Consider the following 15,089-nt stretch of genomic DNA (forward strand, 5'->3'; position numbering starts at 1 on the left):
AAAAAATCTAGGTTCCGTAAATGAGAGTAAAATATAATAATATATTATATTAGCTCCATTAACCTACGTACATTATAGTATTAGGGAAATTTAAATTTGACCCTATGCTTGCTTTTTCTCAGCAGCTTTACTCAAACCTATATATAAAAATATCATTCCAAGTGTTACGGACATTCCATTCGAATCTAAAAAAAAAATTACCGATAAATAAATGATTAAAAAAGAATAAAATTATAAATAAAAATATTCAATTTGACCATGAACAAAACATGCCTTAGGCAAGTTTTTTTTCCCTAATTCTATATCCTCAATTTCGTGTCAAAAATAAAGTTGATGCCAAATAACTTTTCTTTTAAAATTCATAGTTATAAACAAAAGAAATTTGAGCCACTTAAATAGATGACAACACTGTACTAAATTATATTTTAATTTGATTTAAATATTTTTTTCTCATGTGTGTTCAAATAATACATATAAAATAGTGAAATAAAATGAATATATTAATAAAAATACTATCTAAATGAAGACTAGAATTGTTTGCAATTTTGTAAGGATGAATGTTGAGATATATTTGATTTTTTGAACAAAATTTTTTAGCGTATAAACATGTAATAAAAATTTTATTAATTTGAAATTAATGAACAAACATTCATGAATAGAAAGAGTTTATTAATTTGAAAATTAAATTTATAAAATTTTAAAAAGATATTTATTATCCTTAAAATTAATTAATTGTCAATATAATGCAATAAAAAAATAAGAAGAATAAAATTATTCTTGAAATTAATTACTCGGAAATGAAGAATTAAAACTAATATTTTATACCAGCTATAAAAAACACAACTCTGTTTGTATAAAAAGACTCACAACTCTGTTTGTATAAAAAGAGAGAAAAAAAAGGGTCGAGAGAGAGAGAGAAATAGATTAGAGAGAGAGATACACGGAGAGAGAGAGAGATATGGAGAAGAAAAGAAGGGGTTTTCTTTACAGGAAAGATGGCTTCTAAAGAGTGTCATATTATTTATGGAGAGAGAGAGAGGAGAGTAGAGAGAGAAAGAGAAAGAGAAGAACAGAGACTGAGAAGGACTCGGAGAAAATAAGGTATAATTTATATCTGTTTTTTCTTTTCTTGAATTTTTGCTGTTAATTTGGTTTGAGTTTTGAAGAATTAGGGGTCTTAAATATCTGTTGGGCGTATATATTTTTGTGGGTTTTGAAATTTTTAGTTCTTGATATGAGTTTTTAATGAGTAGCTGCTTTCTTTATGTGTATACATGTAATCGGTGTTCTTGGTTTAAATTTCTGATTAATTCTTAACTTTATCGATTTTCTTGATTTCTGGTTGAAAAAAATGTTCGGGTGTGATATGATATGTGTTTGTATGTATATGATTGATTTTTTATATAGGTTTTTTTTATTCCTAATATAAATTCTTGAATATATGTGTATATATATAGATATATGATGGTGGGTTTTGAGTATATCATTCAGTGTTCTCGCTCTGCTTTTTTATGAATTATTGATGGGTATTTTGTGTGTGTGGTTGAAAACTATCTGAACTTTAACCAAAGGTAAGTTTGCTGAAATTGTATCTGCCATTTTAGTAGGTTGCAAGATAGTAGTTCAGTCCACTATTGTCTGAAATTGAACTACTCTGTTACGTTGTGAGTATTCAAACTTCGAATTGTTGCATTTTTTGTGAAACATGTATGTATTACGTTGTGTTTGTTGTACTTAAATAGAACTTAGATAAAGTTCTGGAATGATCATCTACGTCATGTTTATGTTATTTGTGGCGTTTTGAATTAATCATTTCTGAATTTAGTTGCTAAGAATAGTATCATTGTAAAATTGCTATGGTATAAGAAAGACCTGCCTTGTTACAGTTTTAACAGCAAAAGTTAACGCGGACTTGTTTTTATGAGTGAAAGCCAATGGCTTGAAGCTATGATTCATTGGATTTTAATTTGATAAACATCTTCTTTGTGCTGTGTAGATTTTTGTTCATGTAACATCTTTATTTTCTACAAAGGATGACTTAGTTCTACTTTTCAATTTACCATGTGGCACAGCCTTTCAGATCGAGGTCCATGACATGAGCAAGGAATTGGACTTAAATTTCACAAAACAAAACGGTCAGGTTCAGCATTGATACAGTACTGTTGTTTACGTCATCCATTACTTTTCCATGTCATTATGTGTTAAATTATTTTGATGAAACGTCAGGTGGAAAGGGTAATTGCAGAAAGAATCAGCAAGGAAAGTTTAGATAATTTGGAGTACTTGGTGAAGTGGCAAGGACTATCTTATGCTGAAGCAACTTGGAAATAACCAATTAAAAGTTAATAACACTGCTCTCACTATATACAATCTGCGCATAATTATTATATAAAGTATCTAGCTTCTGATTTTTTTATGTCAGTTTCGGTTGGAAATATCCAAATTGGTCTAATACATGGAAATACATAGTTCTCTGATATAAATGTAATTGTGATTTTTTCTTTTATTTATAGAGAAGGTAGTGGAAAGCTACTCATCTCGCTTTTGTTAATGATTGTATGTGTTATTTACATCTGTACGATATTGTAAATACTCTGACACACAAGTTATGCCTGTCATATTAGGGAGAAATACTTGGATATATCATTTTCTCAAAAAGATATCGATGAGTTTAAGGTAATTCTTCTCCCCATATCATGATTCGTCCTATTTGCATCTTTCTGCTGAGTTTCTTGCTTTTCATTTTTTTTGGAAGTTATGACTTGCATGTCTACTTACCTGTAGTAGTTAAGTAGTGTTGCCTTCTACGTTCAGTACTCTGTTAGTTATTGACCACATTACCATTTGATGATACCCATAAAAAGACAAAGGTGATACAGTGTACTATGGATAACGTAACATTTAACTTTTATAAGAAATACATGAAGGCTCGTAGTCAGTCCCATGATTTTAGAAGTGTTCTTATCTTATGAAAGTGTGATTATTTTTTCACCATCTTTCTTAAGACATGATTTTATTGCATTTATGTCATCTAAATGTTATATGCTTGAAGGAAATTCATGCGTGTATATATGTCTTATGTCTATCGTTCCTATTTTTACCATCAGTTTTTTAGATTCTTTATGTTTCTTTGGTTCAAGTGTATCATTGACTTTTTGTAAGTAAGGAAGATGTGCCGAAATATTAAGTGGTCGTTTAAATTTTCTTACCAATTTGAATAATTCCCCTGTTGTGATCTACTTTAGAAAAAAATGAGTACTATAATTTCTGTTCCCCTTTTTCCACAAGTAGGCAAAGAGTTTTATTCACATAGCACGTTGACGTAAAATTAGCTATATATATAATATAATTTTGTATTTAAGTACCAATTTTTATATTTAAATATCTTATTTTTTGCATCATTTTTTGTTTGTAAGCTCTCAACAAAAGTTAGTCATGTGGTCAAAGGGTTAGAATAGAAGAGAAATGGAAACAATCCTTTTTTTAAGTAACTAAAGGAAGTGTCAAGTACTTTGTGAAAACAACTGTTTCTTGGCTGTGTTGTTAGTCCACATAGAAGAACAGCCCAGGTGGCGTACTTTTAATTCTGAATAGTTTTGATGATCTAAAACATTGTAAACAGTTGCAGTTATCTCAATAAGCCCTATTTGTAAGATATCTGTAAATTTGAAATAGAAGGATAACTTTTTGGACAACCAGAAATCAGGTATGCGAATAAAATAATAAGGTACATTTTTTCTTAAATCTAATGCCAACAAAATGTTGCCCTATTTGGAATCAGATTATAAAAAGTGGTTTGCTCTTAATAAACAACACTTCCTTGTCAGGTATTTAAAAGTGCCACTTAGGGAAAATTCTTTCCTGTAGCTGCACCATTTTTTCATTTGTGTTGCGATTACTTTTCCGTCTGTTTGCTGTTTTAAAAAACATGATACTAGTGACTTGGACATACGCACTAGTACTTCTACTTCTGTAATGATTAAATGAATTCTCGCGTCTACAAAAGAACTTTTGTTTTATGTTGTTGTATGCAGGCCCACGAGGTAGCATTAGAAATACAGGGGAAAATGGTAGATGTTCAACAAAGGAGAAGCAGAGGTGTGCCTCAAACATTGTTTTGTTATATGGATGTTTGCATCTTGTGTTGTCTGTTTTTACTTTTAAGATGTGACTATGAATCAAATTTCCAACTTGCGTGGATAGGTGACCGTGCATATCTGAGCGTAAACACTACTTGATAATGAAACTTGACCCATCATTTTATTCATTTGTTGGGTCAAGTATATTCATTTTACTGAAGGAACCTTATTTAAAATTAATTTTTGCTCAAGAAGAGTCCACTTCTAAGTGATGGTATATTGGTGTTAAAACTTTATACTACATCCATTCTTCTGACAAAGTTCCATTTTGACCTGTGGATTTTTTTTTTTAAATTCATTCTTGTGCCATCGATGTACATTGGAACTCATGTACCTTGGTGGCGAACATGCAGTTTCAAATGCTATATTTAAAATTTACAAAGGATACTTATGTGGAACACATTTTTTTATAGTATTGTAACTAGAATAGTGGTTCTACTATTTAGCAAAATGAAAATTAATAGAGATGATTTTAAGGATTGTTTTCTTGCTAATTTGTGCTTAAAATTTACTTTTCTTGATTGTCAAAATCATCCATTCTAAATTTAGTATGAAGAAACCCTTTTAAAGTTGATTATGTGTATTTTCGATGGAGTCATTTTCTTTTCCTTGAAGTTTGAGGAAGCTTGATGCACAGCCTGAATGGTTGAAGGGTGGTAAACTCAAAGATTATCAGCTTGAGGGATTAAACTTCCTTGTTAACAGTTACCAGCAGTTAGCTTCATGCTACGTAAGATTTTTCAGCAGTGGAATAATTCTAATGCAATCTAGTTTGACAATGCAGTTGGAGCAATGATACTAATGTTATATTAGCTGATGAAATGGGGTTGGGCAGAACTTTTCAGTCGGTTTTATGCTTGGTTTTCTGAAGGTACACTGATAATTCTGTTGCTTTTGTTCTGGAAAAGATGGAAAGTGTTTCTAATAACATTTTTTTTCTTACTACAGAATCCTCAACAAATTTATGGTCCATTTGTTATTGTTGTTGTTCCATTATCGACATTATCAAATTGGGAAAAAGAATTTTAAAAATGCCAGCCCGAAATGGATGTCATTATATATGTTAGAGCCCGTGCAATCCGAGGGGTATCAAATTGACCGTGGTTTAACTGATTCATGTTTTTGCCTATGTATGCATGTTGACTAAGGTAGATTGGTAACACTCTTTCTGCATATTAATTATAGATACATGAAAATTTTCAAGCATATCTGTTATATACAGTGTGAAACAACATTAAATATGGTAACCTGAATAAAAACTGAGCTATCTTAAATTTTACCCTAGATTAGTCAAGCTTGAGGGTTGAGGCTCGACTTGATACTTGGCTACTCTTATTTTGAGTTGTTAACCTGTTCAAATACTAGTATATATATGTGTGTGTGTGTGTGTGTGCATGCAATTAAATATTTTAAAATTTTAGGAGCTGTACAACATTACTAAGATAAAATATGTGTATTTTATTATATTATGTTTGTTAGTATTTTATAAGACATCATTTGATGCTGCCGATGACTTTAAAATTGTAGAAATGATGGCATAATTTGAAAGATATGCAACTGATTTTCAGTAGTCTGCTGGAAATTTTCTTTCTGGCATTGAGGGATAACTTTTGATGATGAAACTAGACGCTTACTAATATTTCCATTGTGTTGATTCTTTTTAATCCGTTTGTTGTGAATGTAAAATTGAAATGTAGAAAGTAATTGAATGTCTTGAGAGATTATTAGCAGGACATTTTGGGGAAAGTTGTGAAGTCAACAGTATTAGTTGAAGTATATGTAATTTTAACAAAACTCTTATACCTATTCATAATCTTATAAAAGTGTGAAGTAGAACTAGGTCTACGGTAGTAAAATGACGTGAAAGCTTGTTAAAAGTCCATTTTGTTATATAATGTGAAGTCAACAAAAAATTCAAAGGATAAATAATTTGTACAAAGTTCTTAACTTTTGTGCATAATCTTGAAAGAACAGGAACTAGAACACTGTGTACTGATTATATTTGTCAGGTTTTTCATGGTTTTAGTGTTTTTTCTGTATGTTTTTGGTGTTTACTGATATTCTAATCAGAGTAAAGAGAATTAGCAGAGATCAGAGAGATTGAAAGAGAAACATAGAGATTTAGAGCAGAAACGAGAGAGAAACGTAGTTTAGAGGGAGATTTGGGATCAAAACCCTATAGGGAGAAAGTAGTTATAGAGAGAGGAAGAAGATTGGTGAAAACTAATTTCCTTTCCATAAATCACATTCATAATCCAAAATACAAGATGCACATCACTATTTATAGACGAACTCCTGTAACTAACTCCTAGAAAGAAAAAGACATACTACCCTTATTAATGTTACCATTACAATACTAATGCAGTACTTCCTGTAATATTATAATGCGTTTTTCAAATACTTTGCCAATTACAGTATTATTTGCAGTAAACAGCATATTTTTTAATCAGAGGTGATATTATTTAGACATTACTGGTTAAATATAAGCTTAATGTAATTGTTATCTTGAAGTAATTGAAGTTTATATTTTGCACTATGTCTTCAGGTGATACCTAAAGAAAAACAAATGACAAAGATGGTCTCCTTGCTTATTTTAATAAAATTCTTGGTTGAACTCATTTGAATTTATATAATCATTTTCATTGCATTGTTATTACTGGTAGCTTTAAAAAATAAAAGATGATAAACATTCCTTTACCACAATCAATATTGAGAAACATTAGGAAGCTTATTACTTAAATGAGAATGTAGATGTTGTAAATGTTAAGTTGTTCTCAGAACATATGCCGCTTAGTTACTTTTCTACAATAACCTCCTTCTGTCCAAACTTCCTATTACTAGCAGCATTAACTTGAATGTAGATGTTGTAAATGGTAAGTTGTTCTCAGAACATTTGAGGCTTAGTTGCTTTTCTGTGATCATCTCCTCACTTAATGGAAGATAATAACCCCCTTATGTCCAGACTTCCTATTACAAGTAGCATTACCTAGTTCATTTTAATAATACATATTTGTATCTTGTAGGTTTGTTAACAATATGAATTCTACTCTGATAATAAGAATGGAAGGGGCATAAATTTTGATGCCCTGTTGACTATGTATGAAGTACTAATGAAGGACAAGGGAGTGCTTTCTAAGTTTAAGTGGAACTATCTCATGGTTGATGAAGCACATAGGTTAAACAACAGTAAAGCTGCAGTATATGTGTCACATGTGGTATTGGCAATTCTCACAGAGCTATAGGTACGGTGCTTACTCTCTGTGCAGATATTTGAAATACAAAATATGGTTTGCAGGAATTCAGAACTAAGATTAAATTGCTTATAACTGGTACTCCGCTGCAGAACAACGTCGAGGAACTTCGGTAATTTCCTTTTGCTTATAACTGGTAAACCACTGCATAACAACATCGATGAACTTTGGTAATTTCCTTTGTCTATTGTAGGGGTCTAGTCAGCATTTTATCTTATTTATTATGTGTGTGGGTTTGAATTAAGTGTATTATTAGGTAAATTCATATCTATATCTTTAAATGATAACAATTAGGTTTACAAAACTATACACCAGCTAAAAGTAGAGAACTACGTGGATTTGATCCCTATTTAACTAGATAGGGTACTTGGGCACCTTGAGAGAGTTTCTTATACTAGCTAATGGAAACTAGCTCAAGCTCAATCCAAAATGTAATAAACATTTTATAAATTCAAGGAAAACCACAAAGTTACAATTTTTTGCCCAAACCGGGGTTTTACTTAATTATATATCTTCGAGGATCCATATAAAGTATTAATAAATATAATATACAGTCCTCAATTCTATAAAATGTGTTTTTTTATTACCTGTTTACTAGTTCAAATATGTATTGATATGATATTAGGTATTAGTAAATTGTGTATTATTTCATATGATTGTATTATCTTTATACAATATAGAATAGGGCAAGTTTATGAACACATCGTAAAAGGGATCCTACATAGTGGTCTTGGTGATTATAATTTGAAGTCATGGTCTGTTGAGGTGGCAGAGGTCAAGGTTAGTCCTCTAAAATTTTAAATCATTTTGATTGAATTTTTATTTTGATTAAAAATTAGTTTTAAACGAGATTGATTTTTTTTTTGACAGCTTCTGCTCTAATCCTTCTACAAAGTTGTTTTGATGTGCTTGGGAAAGAGAGAAGCAACATTTCAGATGCAATTTGATCGAATACATTTTAGATTATTCATTTTATATTTTTTAAAGAATTATAATTAACTTTGACTATTTGGTAAGATTTTGCAGGATTAGAAGTGAGGTTGATGAAGACTTTAACGTATTTGGTGCAAAAGACTTTTTCAGTAAATTACAAGGTAAGTTTTATGTATATTTTGATGTCTATAATAAAACTTTAATAATTACTTTTATTTTGATATATCTTGTAGGATTGAGTATAAACCATAGTGCAACTATGTTAGGGAGATATTGGCATTTCGAAAAGGACCTAGGTAGATCTTTTTTTTTAGAATAGCTCGTACTACGTAGGTAACTTAGGTAACTTAGTGTTATATTTATTAGGGTATTAGATGGACTATATAGTTATCAAGTAGGTTCAATATCTAGATAAAGTGGCATGATAACATACATGGATAATAATAAAGTACGCAGTGTGCCCACATCTCTAGGATCTCGGGTGTAACCTAATAATGCATGATTTTAATCATGTTAAATAAGGAAATGAATACCTAAATCTACCACCAATGATCTATTTTAATCTTAAAAATTTTGAAACAAAATCTTATAATTTCTATAATATATTAATCGTGCGAATAAAATAAATCCGCAATCTTTCAAATAAGTTCACATATATCTTTAAATGATAACAGTTGAGTTTATGAAACAATATACTGACTCAAAGTAAAGAACTACGTGGATTTGATACCTAATTAACTAGATAGGGTACGTATGCACCTTGAGAAAGTTTCTTATACTAGTTAATAGAAACTAGCTCAAGCTCAATCTGAAATGTAATAAACCTTTTATAAATTCAAGAATAACAACAAAATTACAATTTATTGCCCGAATCGGGGATTTTTACTTTATTATATGTATTATTAGGATCCGTTTAAAGTATTGATGACTGTACTATACAGTCCTCACTTCTACTATTGTGTTTACTAGTTCAAATATGCAAAGATATTATATTATGGATTAGTAAATCGTGTATTATTCCATACGATTGTACTATCTTTTTACAATATTGAATAGGGCTAGGATATGAACACATCGTAAATGGGATACTACATAGTGTTCTTCGTGATCATAAAGTGAAGTACTGGTCTGCTGGGGTGGTAGAGGTCAGTGCTTTAAATTTTTAAATCAATTTGATTGAATTTTTATTTTGATTAAAAATTAGTTTTAAATGAGATTAATTTTATTTTCACATGCTTTTGCTCTAGTCCTTCTGCAAGGTTATTTGATGTGCTTTGGAAAGAGAGAGGCAATATCGCACCTGCAATTTGATCGAAGACATTGTAAATTATTCATTTTATATTTTTATAAAATTATAATTAAATTTAACTATTTGGTAAATTTTGCAGGATTAAAAGTGATGTTGATGGAGACTTTAACGTACTTGGAGCAAGAGACGTTTTCAATAAATTAGAAGGTAAGTTTTATGTATATTTTAATATCTATAATTAACTTCACTAATTGATTTTGTTTTGATATCTTTTGTAGGTTTGGGTGTATAACCATGTTGCAAGTACACAAGGGAGGTATTGGCGTCTCAAAAAGGATCTTGGTAGAACTTTTTTAAAATAGCTCGTTATAGTTATTAGGTTAACTTAGTGTTATAGTGTTTTAGTAATTAGGGTAACTTAGTGTTAGAATTATTACGGTACTATATGGACTATATTATTATAAAGTCGGTTAAATATCTAGATAATGTAGCATGATAAATAAGATGTTAATAATAAAGTAAGCATTATGCCCACATCTCGAGGACCTCGACTGTCACCTAAATAATGCATGCTTTTAGTCATGTTAAATAAAGAAATTAATACCTAAATCTACCACCTATGATATATTTTAATCTTGTAAATTTTGAAACAAAATCTTATAGTTTCTCTAAGTTATTAATCGCGCGAATCAAATAAATTCGCAATCTTTCAAATAAGTTCACATATATCTTTAATTGATAACAGTTGAGTTTATGAAACAACATACTACCTCAAGGTAGAGAACTACGTGGATTTGATCCCTGATTAACTAGTTAGGCTACGTAGGCAAGTTGAGAAAGTTTCTTATACTAGTTAATGGAAACTAGCTCAAGCTTAATCCAAAATGTAATAAACCTTTCATAAATTGAAGCATAACCACAAAATTACAATTTATTGCATGAATCGGGGATTTTGTTTCTTTATTATATGTATTATTAGGATCCGTTTAAAGTATTGATAATTATACTATACAGTCCTCAATTCTAATATCGTGTTTTTTGATTACGTGTTTACTACTTAAGATATGTATAGAAATTATATGACGTATCAGTAAATTGGGTATTATTCCATAGGATTGTAATAACTTTTATACAATATAGAATAGGGCTAGATTATGAACACATCGTAAAGGGGATACTACATAGTGTTCTTGGTGATTATAAAGTGAAGTCAAGGTCTATTGGGGTTGCAGAGGTCAAGGTTAGTCCTTTAAATTTTTAAATCATTTTGATTGAATTTTTATTTTTATTAAAAATTAGTTTAAATGTGATTGATTTTATTTTGACAGGCTTCTGCTCTAGTCTTTCTACAAGGTTATTTGATGTGCTTGGGAAAGAGAGAAGCAACGTCGCACATGCAATTTGATCGAAGATATTTTAAATTATTCTTTTTATATTTTTATAGAATTATAATTAACTTTGACTATTTGGTAAATTTTGCTGGATTAGAAGTGATGTTGACGAAGACTTTAACGTATTTGGTGCTAGAGACGTTTTCAGTAAATTATAAGGTAAGTGTTATGTATATTTTAATATCTATAATTAAACTTTGATAATTGATTTTGTTTTGATATCTTTTGTAGGTTTGGGTTTATAACCATGTTGCAACTATGTTAGGGAGGTATTGGCGTCTCGAAAAGGACCTTGGTAGAACTTTTTTAGAATAGCTCGTTATAGTTATTAGGGTAACTTAGTGTTATAGTGTTATAGTTACTAGTGTAACTTAGTGTTATTGTTATTACGATACTATCTGGATTATATTTTAATGAAGTGGGTTAAATATCTGGATAATGTAGCATGATAAATAATTTGTTAATAATAAAGTTAGCAGTATGCCCACATCTCCGGGACCTCGGCTGTCACCTAAATAATGCATGCTTTTAGTCATGTTAAATAAAGAAATGAATACCTAAATCTACCACCTATGATATATTTTATTCTTGTAAATTTTGAAACAAAATCTTATAATTTCTCTAAGTTATTAATCGCGCGAATCAAATAAATCCGCAATCTTTCAAATAAGTTCACATATATCTTTAATTGATAACAGTTGAGTTTATGAAACAACATACTATCTCAAAGTAGAGAACTACGTGGATTTGACTCCTAATTAACTAGATAGGGCACGTAGTCACCTTGAGAAAGTTTCTTATACTAGTTAATGGAAACTAGCTCAAGCTCAATCCAAAATGTAATAAACCTTTTATAAATTCAAGCATAACCACAAAATTACAATACAATATATTGGCTGAATCGGGGATTTTGTATCTTTATTATATGTATTATTAGGATCCGTTTAAAGTATTGATAATTGTACTATACAGTCCTAATTTCTAATATCGTGTTTTTTGATTACGTGTTTACTAGTTAAGATATGTATAGAAATTATACGACGTATTAGTAAATTGTGTATTATTCCGTAGGATTGTATTATCTTTTATACAATATAGAATAGGGCTAGATTATGAACATATCGTAAAGGGGATCCTGCATAGTGTTCTTGGTGATTATAAAATGAAGTCAAGGTCTATTGGGGTTGCAGTGTTCAAGGTTAGTCCTTTAAATTTTTAAATCATTTTGATTGAATTTTTATTTTGATTAAAAATTAGTTTAAATGAGATTGATTTTATTTTGACATGCTTTTGCTCTAGTCCTTCCACAAGGTTGTTTGATGTGCTTGGGAAAGAGAGAAGCAATGTCGCACATGCAAACATGCAAGTTGATCGAAGACATTTTAAATTATTCATTTTATATTTTTATAAAATTATAATTAACTTTGACTATTTGGTAAATTTTGCAGGATTAAAAGTGATGTTGACGAAGACTTTAACGTATTTGGTGCAAGAAACGTTTTCAGTAAATTATAAGGTAAGTTTTATGTATATTTTAATATCTATAATTAAACTTTGATAATTGATTTTGTTTTGATATCTTTTGTAGGTTTGGGTTTATAACCATGTTGCAACTATGTTAGGGAGGTATTGGCGTCTCGAAAAGGACCTTGGTAGAACTTTTTTAGAATAGCTCGTTATAGTTATTAGGGTAACTTAGTGTTATAGTGTTATAGTTTTTAGGGTAACTTAGTGTTATTGTTATTACGGTACTACATGGATTATATTATTATGAAGTGGGTTAAATATCTGGATAATGTAGCATGATAAATAAGTTGTTAATAATAAAGTAAGCAGTATGCCCACATCTCCGGGACCTCGGCTGTCACCTAAATAATGCATGCATTTAGTCATGTTAAATAACGAAATGAATACCTAAATCTACCACCTATGATATATTTTAATCTTGTAAATAAACAAAATCTTATAGTTTCTCTAAGTTATTAATCGTGCGAATAAAATAAATCCGTAATCTTTCAAATAAGTTCACATATATCTTTAATTGATAACAGTTGAGTTTATGAAACAACATACTATCTCAAAGTAGAGAACTACGTGGATTTGATCCCTAATTAACTAGATAGGGTACGTAGGCACCTTGAGAAAGTTTCTTATACTAGTTAATGGAAACTAGCTCAAGCTCAATCCAAAATGTAATAAACCTTTTATAAATTCAAGCATAACCACAAAATTACAATTTATTGCCCGAATCGGGGAGTTTGACTTTATTATATGTATTTATTTGGATCCGTTTAAAGTATTGATAACTGTACTATACAGTCCTCAATTCTAATATCGTGTTTTTTGATTACGTGTTTACTAGTTAAGATATGTATAAAAATTATATGACGTATCAGTAAATTGTGTATTATTCCGTAGGATTGTATTATCTTTTATACAATATAGAATAGGGCTAGATTATGAACATATCGTAAAGGGGATCCTGCATAGTGTTCTTGGTGATTATAAAGTGAAGTCAAGTTCTATTAGGGTTGCAGAGTTCAAGGTTAGTCCTTTAAATTTTTAAATCATTTTGATTGAATTTTTATTTTGATTAAAAATTAGTTTAAATAAGATTGATTTTATTTTGATAGGCTTTTGCTCTAGTCCTTCCACAAGGTTGTTTGATGTGCTTGGGAAAGAGAGAAGCAACGTCGCACATGCAAGTTGATCGAAGACATTTTAAATTATTCATTTTATATTTTTATACAATTATAATTAACTTTGACTATTTGGTAAATTTTGCAGGATTAGAAGTGATGTTGACGAAGACTTTAACGTATTTGGTGCAAGAGACGTTTTCAGTAAATTATAAGGTAAGTTTTATGTATATTTTAATATCTATAATTAAACTTTGATAATTGATTTTTTTTTGATATCTTTTGTAGGTTTGGGTTTATAACCATGTTGCAACTATGTTAGGGAGGTATTGGCGTCTCGAAAAGGACCTTGGTAGAACTTTTTTAGAATAGCTCGTTATAGTTATCAGGGTAACTTAGTGTTATAGTGTTTATAGTTACTAGTGTAACTTAGTGTTATTGTTATTACGGTACTATCTGGATTATATTTTTATGAAGTGGGTTAAATATCTGGATAATGTAGTATGATAAATAAGTTGTTAATAATAAAGTTAGCAGTATGCCCACATCTCCGGGACCTCGGCTGTCACCTAAATAGTGCATGCTTTTAGTCATGTTAAATAAAGAAATGAATACCTAAATCTACCACCTATGATATATTTTAATCTTGTAAATTTTGAAACAAAATCTTATAGTTTCTCTAAGTTATTAATCGCGCGAATCAAATAAATCCGCATTCTTTCAAATAAGTTCACATACATCTTTAATTGATAACAGTTGAGTTTATAAAACAACATACTACCTCAACGTAGAGAACTACGTGGATTTGATCCCTGATTAACTAAGAAGGATACGTAGGCACCTTGAGAAAGTTTCTTATACTAGTTAATGGAAACTAGCTCAAGCTCAATCCAAAATGTAATAAACCTTTTATAAATTCAAGCATAACCACAAAATTACAATTTATTGCCCGAATCAGGGAGTTTGACTTTATTATATGTATTTATTAGGATCCGTTTAAAGTATTGATAACTGTACTATACAGTCCTCAATTCTAGTATCGTGTTTTTTGATTACGTGTTTACTAGTTAAGATATGTTTAAAAATTATATGACGTATTAGTAAATTGTGTATTATTCCGTAGGATTGTATTATCTTTTATACAATACAAAATAGGGCTAGATTATGAACATATTGTAAAGGGGATCCTGCATAGTGTTCTTGGTGATTATAAAGTGAAGTCAAGGTCTATTGGGGTTGCAGAGTTCAAGGTTAGTCCTTTAAATTTTTAAATCATTTTGATTGAATTTTTATTTTGATTAAAAATTAGTTTAAATGAGATTGATTTTATTTTGAGAGGCTTTTGCTCTAGTCCTTCCACAAGGTTGTTTGATGTGCTTGGGAAAGAGAGAAGCAACGTCGCACATGTAAGTTGATCGAAGACATTTTAAATTTTTCATTTTATATTTTTATAGAATTATAATTAACTTTGACTATTTGGTAAATTT

General features: G+C 29.9%; 1 protein-coding gene across 1 annotated transcript; it reads left to right on the plus strand.

Moving 5' to 3' along the window:
* Positions 1 to 870: 870 nt before the first annotated feature.
* LOC141683850 (protein CHROMATIN REMODELING 5-like) lies at positions 871 to 14,092 on the plus strand. The gene is made up of 20 exons (XM_074488638.1): positions 871 to 1,101; positions 2,073 to 2,135; positions 2,227 to 2,341; positions 2,625 to 2,676; positions 4,035 to 4,098; positions 4,924 to 5,010; positions 5,088 to 5,287; positions 7,163 to 7,354; positions 7,435 to 7,502; positions 8,071 to 8,170; positions 8,261 to 8,484; positions 9,380 to 9,468; positions 9,571 to 9,779; positions 9,851 to 10,812; positions 10,901 to 11,122; positions 11,195 to 12,325; positions 12,412 to 12,479; positions 12,552 to 13,664; positions 13,751 to 13,818; positions 13,891 to 14,092. The coding sequence occupies exons 8-11, from the start codon at positions 7,235 to 7,237 to the stop codon at positions 8,270 to 8,272; spliced, it is 300 nt and encodes a 99-aa protein (XP_074344739.1). The 5' UTR covers positions 871 to 1,101; positions 2,073 to 2,135; positions 2,227 to 2,341; positions 2,625 to 2,676; positions 4,035 to 4,098; positions 4,924 to 5,010; positions 5,088 to 5,287; positions 7,163 to 7,234; the 3' UTR covers positions 8,273 to 8,484; positions 9,380 to 9,468; positions 9,571 to 9,779; positions 9,851 to 10,812; positions 10,901 to 11,122; positions 11,195 to 12,325; positions 12,412 to 12,479; positions 12,552 to 13,664; positions 13,751 to 13,818; positions 13,891 to 14,092.
* Positions 14,093 to 15,089: the final 997 nt, after the last annotated feature.

The sequence above is a fragment of the Apium graveolens genome, chromosome 9 (genome assembly GCF_009905375.1).
Source record: "Apium graveolens cultivar Ventura chromosome 9, ASM990537v1, whole genome shotgun sequence".
NCBI lineage: Eukaryota > Viridiplantae > Streptophyta > Magnoliopsida > Apiales > Apiaceae > Apium > Apium graveolens.